We start from the raw sequence: 12,014 nt of genomic DNA on the forward strand, positions 1-12,014 counted from the left end.
TTTAGAACTTCACACTTGGAATTCTCCATGAGAGCCAGTATTTACCAACACATGCCTCAGCAATGTTGACCCTGTAACAACAAAATGAATACAATACAAGGTGTGACTGGGAAGTTTTAAGAATGGGTTCGCTACTGCTTACTGGTTTGACGGACAGGTACAAGGATGGTGTGGAGTAAGTCATTGCCTTGTCCTTGACCGTCCTCTGACAGAAAACTGCATTTCCTTTATTCAGTTCATTGTGGCAGCTGGTTGAGTGTGAGTCTGTTAGGGCTTGTTGCTGGATTCTATCTGCGTGAAAATTGATGTAAAAATGAAGCAACAAGTTTGTGTGAAATTTTGTTTTAAAACTGGGAAATCAGCTTCTGAAACTTACAAACTATTAGAAACAGCTTTTGGAGATAATTGCATGAGCCAGTCAAATGTTTTTGTCTGATTCAACAGATTTAAAAACGGATGCGAATCGAATGAAAATGAACCACGGTCTGGCCATCCTTCCACCTCAGAAGGAAATGAAAATGTTGGGAAAGCTCATAATTTAGTGCACTCTGATCGTAGACTTACAATTAGGGAGATGGATGATGAACTTAATTTAAGTTTCTATGCAGTTCATACAATTTTAGCTGAAGATCTGAACATGCATCGAGTGTCCGCAAAATTCATTCCAAAAGCGTTCTCAAGTGACCAGAGACAATACCGACTTCAAGTGTGCCAAGAGCTGATTAATTGGACTAAAAATGACCCAGACTGGTTAAATAGGGTAACTACAGGTGGTAAATCATGGGGATATGGATATGATCCTGAAACCAAAGTGCAGTCTTCACAGTGGAGGACTCCAGGTTCACGATGACCAAAAAGCACGGCAAAGTTGGACGAAGGTAAAGACATGTTGGTAACTTTTTTTGATTCTACCAGTATTGCGCATCATGAATTTACCCCTGTAGGACAGACAATTAATCAGGAATACTACAAATGTATCCTTGAGCATTTGCACGAAAAGGTGCACAAGAAAAGGCCTGCATTGTGCAAAGACAGGAGTTGGGTGCTACACCGTGACAATACTCCAACTCATCGTGCCTTCTCCATCATTGAATTTTTTGACCAAATTCAAAATTTCTGTGCTTGTACAAGCACCAGATTCCCCTTATTTGGCCCCTGTGGACTTCTACCTGTTTCATAAACTGAAATTTTCACTGAAAGGGAAGCGATTTGACTCGATTGGAAACATCCAGGCGAATACAGAGAGAGGCCTTAACACACTTTAGAAAAAAAAAAAAAAAATTCCAGGAATGTTTCCAAAAGTCAAAACACCATTGGAGTCGGTGGTTCCTTCAGAAAGAGACTATTTTGAAGGAGATGCACCACAGTGGCATGTAAGTACCATCATTGTTCAATTACAAGCCCATTCTTAAAACTTTCCAATCACACCTCGTATAATTTTAAACTCTGGAACACATTTACAAAACTTACCTAATTTCAATACAGTTCTATAATTATCTTACAGCAAAACATTTTTCAATTGATTGTTTTCCTTTTCTTTATATAAAATTCTGTTAACTTTTTCTTTATAATGATATTTTGACTACCTGTGCAATTGAAACAGCTGACATAACTCTTTTAAATTCGGATTTCAAACCAATAATTACATAACTTCTCATTTACTGATTTGACATTATGAAACATATATCACTCCTTTCCATTAGCAAATTATAATATAATAATATTTATCTTCACATTACATGTTTTCTTTATTTGTTTACATAAGAAATACTGATTTATTTTGTACATTGAAAGATGAATTCATTACAATTAAATAAAAGCTAAATTACAATACAGGCCTCAGTTCTTGTATATAGATAACAATTTTTACTGCTTGTATGTTTTTTTTATTGATGTCTTCAAAATATTTACACTCACTAGCGATCTACCAATTCACTGTCACAGTATTCTTATTAACCTACCTGATTCACTGTAATACATCATACACCATTACTATCAACACCAGGAAAACACACAGACTTCTCCTCTGGATCATCCTTTGGATCATATTGTTGTTTGTAGTTGGCATGCTTTGAACATTAAACTGATCATCAGATGATGCAGCCTTCTGCAGATAATTTTGTGTGTGTGTGTGTGTGTGTGTGTGTGTGTGTGTGTGTGTGTGTGTTACATATGACCGCACTTGTACCTAATAAATTGTATGACAGTATTATGAAATGGATAGATTGAAGCACTCCAGAGAGGAGACATTGAGACACAGACAGGTATGACAGAGAGACTAATATACATCTGAATTTTGGCCAAAAGCCCCTCTTCTATACTAGAAAATATACACACATTCTTGCAAGCACAACTCAGACTCACATGACCACTGTCTCTGACCACTGAGGCCTCCCACCTCCTCTATATGGCGAGTATCAATCTATCCTTTTCATAATATTGTCATTATTCCACCCTATATTTTCCACTGTGTGACAAATAAAGTGTAGTTTGACACCTTAAACACTGCTGCTGACACCATGTAGTGGTGGGGGTGGGGAGGACAAATGCAGAAGATGTATGACGGGAGGAGTTCTCTTCCCAATTTTGCTGTTTAATCTCAATTTGATTGGAATACTATCTTTCAAATATTGAAGGTGGCAGGGGTAAAATACGGGGAGCAAAAGGCTATTAACAAATTCTACAGAAACCAGATGGCAGTTATAAGAATCGAGGGGCATGAAAGGGAAGCAGTGGTTGGGAAGGGAGTGAGACAGGATTGTAGCCTATCCCCAATGTTATTCAATCTGTATATTGAGCAAGCAGTAAAGGAAACAAAAGAAAAATTTGGAGATGGAATTAAAATCCATGGAGAAGAAATAAAAACCAATGACATTGTAATTCCATCAGAGACAGCAAATGACCTGGAAGGGCAGCTGAACGGAATGGACAGTGTCTTGAAAGGAAGATATAAGATGAACAAAACAAAAGCAAAACTAGGATAATGGAATGTAGTCAAATTAAATTGGGTGATGCTGCGGGAATTAGATTAGGAAATGAGACACTTAAAGTAGTAAACGAGTTTTGCTATTTGCGGAGCAAAATAACTGATGATGGTTGAAGTAGAGACAATATAAAATGTAGACTGGCAATGGCAAAGAAAGCGTTTCTCAAGAAGAGCATTTGTTAACATTGAGTATCGATTTAAGTATCAGGAATTTGTTTCTGAAAGTATTTGTATGGAATGTAGCCATGTATGGAAGCGAAACGTGGATGATAAATAGTTTACACAAGAAGAGAATAGAAGCTTTCAAAATGTGGTGCTACAGAAGGATACTGAAGATTAGATGAGTAGATCACATAACTAATGAGGAGGTATTGAATAGAATTGGAGAGAAGAGAAATTTGTGGCACAACTTGACTAGAAGAAGGGATTGGTAGGTAGGGCATATTCTGAGGCATCAAGGAATCACCAATTTAGTATTGGAGGGCAGCGTGGAGGGTACAAATCGTAGAGGGAGACTAAGAGATGAGTACACTAAACAGATTCAGAAGGATGTAGGTTGCAGTAGGTACTGGGAGATGAAGAAGCTTGCACAGGATAGAGTAGCACGGAGAGCTGCATCAAACCAGTCTGTGGACTGAAGATCACAACAACAACAACAACAATCTCAATTTCTCTATTCTTATCATATCCTACATGCAGGAATCTTGAGTTGCAAAAAGTTACTGATTTTATGATTATATGTGGCCTGTTTAATCTGTTAAGTCTGTTAAACAGAAATATCATGTTTTACATTTGGTTATAGTTTCATTTTGCTGTTTCTTGCAGTTTCAAACTCCCTGATTTTTTTCCCCACTAGGAACTTCTTCACACCTATTCACAAGCATCTTCAATAACCACTACAGTGCTCCATCAGGATTCTGCTTTGATATTCTTTGTAATGATGAGCCAGTCAATGATGATCCTAACAGTAGAGGCTACAATGTTGATGAAAAAGTAAGAACATATAGCAAATGCTTACTAATGGGTACCGACTTAAATAATTGACATCTTCATTTAATAAAATACATTGTTCTGTGTTATAATAGAGTTAATGCTATTTCAGGTTAACAACTTCATAAATTTTGCTAGAAATGTAGCAAAATTTTATGTCACCAATAACATTATTGTTCCAATGGGGGACGACTTTCACTACCAAGATGCACATGTGAATTTTAAAAATATGGACAAACTTATATGGTATGTTACTGCATTAAAATATAGTTTATTGTATTCTATTATAAAAAGTTGGTGTAAGGGTTTCTTCTTACAGTTGCTTATGTCATGATCAGAGAAAAATCTATTCCTATGTGGCATAAAATGGAGATGCAAAGGAAACAGTGGAATCCACCAAGCTTTCAGAACCACAGCCCCCTTCTCATGGGGAACACTTGTGATGTATTGTGAACATCACACAGGTGTCATCTGTGGTCAAATACAAAAGAGCAATTTGCAAACTCAGCTAGCATCTGTATTTATGTTCGAGCATGCACTTCTCACTGTGTTCCCATATTTTTGTCCAGTCCTTGTACAAATCAGCTAGTAAACAGATTCGGAAGTTCCACAAGGCTTTTTGCTGATTAAGTTGTTGTGTACAGAGAAGTCATAACTCTATAAAATCATACCAAAATTAACAAAGACCTGCAGACATCTAGATAACACATATGTAACGCATTGCACCTAAATAGGAAGAAAGACCTGTTATTGTAGAATTGCAGAACAGTTACTGCAAGCAGATATCTAAGGGTATGCCTATGGAACAATTTAAAGAAGAACAACAACATAGGACTAATTGTAGATAAGGCAGATGGCATCCTGAGATTAGTTGAAAGTATCCTCATGAAATGTAGTTCATCCAATCACAAAACCCTCAATCTATCAACACTTTAGCATTGCTCATCAGTCTGTGATCTGTATCAGATAGGGTATACAGAGGAAATAAAGAAGATCTGAAGAAGAACAGATCATTTATTTACAGGTTTATTTAGTATGCATGAAAGTGTCATGGAGGCAATTGGCCATCTCTAATGTCAGAGACTGCAAGACAGGCATTCTGCATTGCAGTGTGCTTAAAAATTCCAAAAGCACGTCTCTAGAAGAGTCAACCAATATGTTGGTTTCACCTATGTACAGGGTGATTATAATGAAAGTTAAACTTTCAAAATGCTGTACAAATAAACCACTGGTCAGAATGACGTCAAATTGGAACGAAATATTATCGGAGAAGGGGGAAAATGTATGGCAGAAGAAGAAAAAATAGTGTGAAAATTGATTAATAGATGGCGCTTTATTTGTCAGAACACGTAAATGAAAACACCTGTCATGTGCACGACCCATTGAAGAGTTCCTAGATAACAGAAGAGAAGTCTTCTGAAGTAAGAGCGATTTCAGGTGTGCCACAGGGGAGTGTCGTAGGACCGTTGCTATTCACAATAAACATAAATGACCTTGATGACATCAGAAGTTCACTGAGGCTTTTTGCGGATGACGCTGTGGTATATTGAGAGGTTGTAACAATGGAAAATTGTACTGAAAGGCAGGAGGATCTGCAGCGAATTGATGCATGTGCAGGGAATGACAATTCAATCTCAATTTAGACAAGTGTAATGTGCTGTGAATACATAGAAAGAAAGATCTCATATCCCCCATTTAGGTACAATATAGCAGGTCAGCAACTGGAACCAGTTAATTCCATAAATTACCTGGGAGTACGCATTAGGGGTGATTTAAAATGGAATGATCATATAAAGTTGATCGCAGGTAAAACAGATGCCAGACTGAGATATATTGGAAGAATCCTAAGGAAATGCAATCTGAAAACAAAGGAAGTAGGTTACAGTATGCTTGTTCACCCACTGCTTGAATACTGCTCAGCAGTGTGGGATCCGTACCAGATAGGGTTGATAGAAGAGATAGAGAAGATCCAACGGAGAGCAGCGCATTTCGTTACAGGATCATTTAGTAATCGCGAAAGCATTACGGAGATGATAGATAAACCGCTACGGAAGACTCTGCAAGAGAGACGCTCAGTAGCTCGGTACAGGCTTTTGTGGAAGTTTCGAGAACATACCTTCACCGAAGAGTCAAGCAGTATATTGCTCCCTCCTACGTAAAGTCCGCCCCCGGTAGCTGAGTGGTCAGCGCGACAGACTGTCAGTCCAAAGGGCCCGGGTTCGATTCCCGGCTGGGTCAGAGATTTTCTCTGCTCAGGGACTGGGTGTTGTGTTGTCCTAATCATCATCATTTCATCCCCATTGACGCGCAAGTCGCCGAAGCGGCATCAAATCGAAAGACTTGCACCAGGCGAATAGTCTACCCGACGGGAGGCCCTCGTCACACGACATTTCATTTCATTTTCCTACGTATATCTCTCGAAGAGACCATGAGGGTAAAATCAGAGAGAATAGAGCCCACACAGAAGCATACCAACAATCCTTCTTTCCGCGAACAATACGAGACTGGAATAGAATTGAGAACCGATAGAGGTACTCAAGGTACCCTCCGCCATACACCGTCAGGTGGCTTGCGGAGTATGGATGTAGATGTATAAGTTGGTATAAACATGCCACGTAGAAGGCTTTTCCTCCTTTCACATCTGTGACGTTCACCATGACAGCCTAAATGAAAGATCATGCTCTGCTTGTAAAGATGTATTACAAGAATGATGACTGTGCACACATTGCTCTGCAGAAGTTCCAGACAGTGAACGTTTTAAAAAATTCCAAAAGACGGGTTCTTTCGCTGTGCAGCCTGGTAGAGCGAGGAAACAAATTGATTCGACATCAGTAGAAGCAGTGGCCACAGCAATACAGGAGGAGATGAGTGGTGGTCTGCAAATGTATAGAGCATGGCGAATTGACCGAACATCGGACATACCCATGAGCATGGTGAGTAAAATCCTGCGAAACATCCTTTCTTGCTATCCATTCAAAATTACCCACGTGCGTGAGTTGCTTCCTGTTGACCTGCCAGCAAGAGAGACCTTTACTTTAGAATTTCTTGCTCACATGTAAGTGCCCTCTGATTGGCCAAGTAAGATTTTGTGGACAGATGAAGCCAACTTACACCTGACAGTATGTGTCAACACACAGAACTGTCAAGTGTGGGCAATGGAAACTCCACATGCAAATCAACCAGCACCACTTCATCCTGAAAAGGTCACTGTGTGGTGCGGGTTTATGGTATCATTTGTCATAGGGCCATATTTTTTCTAAGAGACAGGTGCTTCCAGTCCTGTTACCTGTACCGTCACTTGTAAGCACTGTGAGTGTCTTTTGTCCAAGCACATCATTCCAGCTCACCAACAACATGGAAGTGTGGAGGGGATCATTTTTATGCAAGATGGCGCACCTCTGCTCATTGCAAATCCAGTTAAGTAGCTGCTGAAGCACCTTTTCAGAAGTGCTAGAATTTTCAGCCGCCATTTCCCTACAGCCCGTCCTTCCTGATCACCTGATCTTAATCTGTGTGACTTCTGGCTTTGGGCTATCTGAAAGATGTTGTGTCCAATTGCAAACTTAGCTGCATTGAAGGCATACATTGCACAACACATTCTGAAAGTGACCCCAGAAACACTTTAACAGTATATTGAACATGCTTTTGCACCAGTCACGTGGAAATTAATAATCTGATTTGGTTCTGATTGATGCTTTTCATGTGGTTTTTGGCCTCAGGACAATCAAAAACCTAAGTGATTGATGCTTTTTAAGTGGTTTTTGGCCTCAGGACAATTAAAAACCAAAGTGAATGACACTTTTTATGCGGTTTTTGGCCTCAGCACAATTAAAAACTGATTTTTCCCATCTGATGTGATATGACCTTGCCGTGGTGGATGGTCTTATGGAACTAACAGTATCACACCTGTTCACCCACGCACACTCAGTAGTACAGTTTATTTAATGTCAAACGCACACCATAGGCATTGTTGTATGATTCATTTGTCATTTGTAGTCTACCACTATTAAATTATTATGCTTACAGCACCATGTATTTCTACATTTTGGAGCTATTAGTTTTTATTCTGCCATACACTTTTCCCCTTCTCCGATAATGTTCAGTTACAATTTGAGGTTATTCCGACCAGTGGTGTTATTTCTACAGCGGTATGAAGTCCATGAAGATAAAATTAAAGTGATTGTTCTTCCCGCCAGCCATCCACAAGTGGAACAGGAAAAGGGAGAAATCACAGTGGTACACAATGTAACCCTCTGCCACACACTTATGCTCACTCTTGATACTAACTTTTACCTAAACATTCTCATATGCAGCTTCAATTGTAGTCTCAGAGGATCTACTGCAATGAATACTCCAGTTTCTTTCCTGTAAGCCTAAAATTCTGCTATACACTTAGATTTACTGAAAAAAAATCTCAGCACTGTCAATTAGTTACCCTTCTGAACACAGTGTTATATTAGCTCCATTGGTTTTGAGGAGTGCTTTGAACTCTGGAACTTTGTCATGAATGCCTGAATGCTGTGAAGGTTGCTCATTAGGCTTTTAATAGTTTCATCTGTGGAGAGGGGTCTAACACTGATAGAGTGCATGCAGAATAAGGTGGCCAGCAGGTGCACAGTTGATTTGGAAAGTGTGGGGAGTGCAGTAGTGGTGGAAGTTGCAGGCGCAAAGGTGCTGAGTGCTATGAGAATTTCTTTGCCCGCTTTCAGTGCTGACAGGTGCACACCCTGATATCTTTCTTAAATGATTTAACCGAAACTAACTGGTAAAATAATTTATTTTTGAGTTACTTACAGCTTTATGTATCAGCACCACGAAGAAGTGCCCATCATTTGCTAATGGTCATAGTTATTGTGGTATTTTTCATTTAAATAACACACTACACCAAATTCAAAAAGTTTGCAATGAAGAATAGGGATCACTATGATTTTGAGTTTCACGCATATTGCCTGATATGTTGCTGCATATGGAATTTAGCTAATGTACTTAATTTTTCTTTGGAGTTGGGTGGAGTTGTCAATCGTCACCAATCTTAAGAAAGCTGATGTTATGTAGCACACTCATTTGCGAGCCAGAATGTAATAAGACATTGTCATTTTGATATTAGTGCCTTTACTCTTTCACTTGATCCATCTCTCCACTCACTGGGTGTAGCACACAAACAGTGAATCCATGTTTCAGTGACATGTATGGTAGGTCTGCCATCTCCACACGACTTTTTTATTTTATTTAAATAGTCAATACAAGTACTGCATATTTCTAAATATTGCACAGACACTTTTCTGTTATTCAATGTTTTGCACCACATAGTGCATATTAGACATGTTAATTACACTAAATATGTAAGTAATACATGGACATTAAAAAATTGACATACCGGAAGCCGGACTTGTGAAACAGGTGCTGTATTGAAGAAATTCTTCTCTTAAAGGAGGCATTTTCTCTTATGATGGAAAAATATGACTTTTAATGTAGGAAGCTGTTTGATTGTCACATGAAAAGTATGTATCAGTTTCCTCAAACCTTATTCATTGAAATTAGCTAAATGTAAGATTCTTTTCTCTTTAGTCCACAGCCCTTGGTCTTGCAGTAGTGTTCTCGCTTCCCGAGCACGGGGTTCTGGGTTCAATTCTCAGTGGGGTCGGAGATTTTCACTTACCCTGAGATGACTGGGTGTTGTGTCATCTTCATCATTATCATTCATCCCCATTATTGTCAGAGGAAGGCAATGGCAAACCACCTACATTAGGTCTTTGCCTAATATGGCGGTGCGGGTCTCCCGCATCATTCCCCCTATGCTCTGTCAAGATGCAAGGGACTTCATTTACATTTCCATTCTGCTTTTATCCTAGAGTAGATAAACTGTCAGAGCTACCAGCAACTACTTTTTCACCCTTTTTTCGTCCAGTGTGAAACACATAGCAGCCTGAACTCTTTCCAAGATACTTTTAAACGTAATTTTTATCCTCTCTCTTGCCTCTTCCGACATAAATTTAATTGCATTGTAAACAATCTCTCATGCCTGGCTATGCGAAACTCATCCTGCTCCTACAGTGCTTGGGGACTGAGATGCCATATAGTGTATAGCAGTGCAATCACTAGATGTGCACTGGACTTGCCCAGCACTTCAGACGAAAGCTCATCCCTGTGCATTGACCACCATATCCCTAGTTTGTGGCCCCTACAGTGATCGTTGTTTGTAATGGAAGGAGAGACATCTAACCAAAAGAAAAGCACTGTGTGCACTGTTAACACAGACACCACCTGTGTAGCAGACTCTGATGTGTTGTGCATTGTGCATCCCTGAGCCATTTAGAGGACCCTACAGTGCTCTCTCTCTCTCTCTCTCTCTCTCTCTCTCTCTCTCTCTCTCTCTCTCTCTCTCTCTCACACACACACACACACACACACACACACACACACACACACACACACACACACACACACACACACACAAACAAATGCAACTAGGACACACACAACTGCAGTTTCTGGCCTTGTTGGCCGAAAGCTTATTTGTGAGTCTCATTGTTGTGCCTACCTGCGACTCAAGATCTTAAGGGAGAGTTACTCACAATTAATGTACTGGTTTATTCACATTTCATTCCTGATGCCTGACTGCACTACCTGCATAGAAAATGCTGTCGTCTATTTTGATGAATGCCATACTGGCAGAAAGTTTATTTGTGACAGTCTTTATGTTGTGTCTATCTGTGAATCAGCATCTCCACTTGATATGATGAGTGGCAACTTTCCTTTTCATAATACTGTTACATTTCATCCTGGATTTTCCATTGTTTGGTTTTTCCATTAAGATCTTTTATTTATGTTACAGGTATGTCAATGAAAGACAACAGCAGAAAGGAAGCATGATCAATGTACTATACTCGACACCATCATGTTATCTAAAAGCAGTAAATGAAGCTAATGTTACTTGGCCATTAAAATATGATGATTTCTTTCCTTATGGTTCAGATTATCACTCGTACTGGACTGGTTTCTACACTTCACGACCGAACCTCAAATATTTTGAGAGATTAGGAAACAACTATCTGCAGGTATTGATCCACAGACTATATTTATGATAAAGAAGTACTCACCATAGATGACAGTTGAACAACAATAAGTTTAAGATATATTCTCACATAGACTCATCTTATACAGTGTAAAGTAAATCAAAGTGACTGCTGATATCAGAAGTAGACTTTCAGGGACCTCAGTTCAACAGGTTTCATTTCTGAATGTACCTGTCATTGTGTTGACTGGAAGATCATGATGCCAGTTTAATTTGCATATGTTCCCTTCCTGTCTTCATACAGAACTATCTTCTGAGACAATGTTATTATAGAAAAGATAGTATCTATTTAGCAAAAGTGAGAAGTAAAAATTGCGTGAAAGGTTGATAACAGCACATCTATTGGATGCATCTTCAATGATCTTGGAATTCTCACACTCACTTTCCAGTACATTTCCTTCTTAATGGTATTTAGTGGTAGCAATGAAAAAAGTTTAATAGAAATATGATTCAAACAACTCTAGTACAGTAAATAAAAATGACTTCCTTATGTTCATTTCCTTGTGTAAAGTTCACAGTGCACTTATGTACACTGTCACAAATTTCACCAAAAAGCTACCATTACACATAGAACAATAAATCAAGGATCTCCATAACTTCAACAGAAAATTAAAAGTATATCCTACTTTCCATTCCTTCTAAAAATTATTGGCCCAGGAATTAAAGATTTCTATTGCACACACACACACACACACACACACACACACACACACACACACACACACACCTTGTGATGTTTGCCTGCTTTATTTCTTCATTATCTACGAACTGCATTATTATACTGACTGAAAAATGGGGGATAGAAGTTCAACACTAACTGCTGTAAATGATGTAGCTGACAGTTGCACAATTTTGTTCTTTACTTTCACTGTTCACAACCCCTAACACTACACAGTTATCTGGCCAGTTCACTATTGGTAATTGATAAAGGTTAAGCCTCATTAATAGGTTGCAGGCAAACAT

General features: G+C 39.0%; 1 protein-coding gene across 5 annotated transcripts in view; it reads left to right on the forward strand.

Moving 5' to 3' along the window:
- LOC126281792 (lysosomal alpha-mannosidase-like) overlaps nt 1-12,014 on the forward strand; it is a 275,270-nt gene that overhangs the window by 142,031 nt on the left and 121,225 nt on the right. For all 5 annotated transcript variants that reach the window (XM_049981026.1, XM_049981035.1, XM_049981016.1 and 2 more), the window contains 3 exons: nt 3,843-3,979; nt 4,089-4,222; nt 10,812-11,034. In XM_049981026.1, coding sequence (XP_049836983.1) covers nt 3,843-3,979; nt 4,089-4,222; nt 10,812-11,034 — 494 coding nt within the window. The remainder of the gene's footprint in view (nt 1-3,842; nt 3,980-4,088; nt 4,223-10,811; nt 11,035-12,014) is intronic.

The sequence above is a fragment of the Schistocerca gregaria genome, chromosome 1, assembly GCF_023897955.1.
Source record: "Schistocerca gregaria isolate iqSchGreg1 chromosome 1, iqSchGreg1.2, whole genome shotgun sequence".
NCBI classification, from domain to species: Eukaryota; Metazoa; Arthropoda; class Insecta; order Orthoptera; family Acrididae; genus Schistocerca; species Schistocerca gregaria.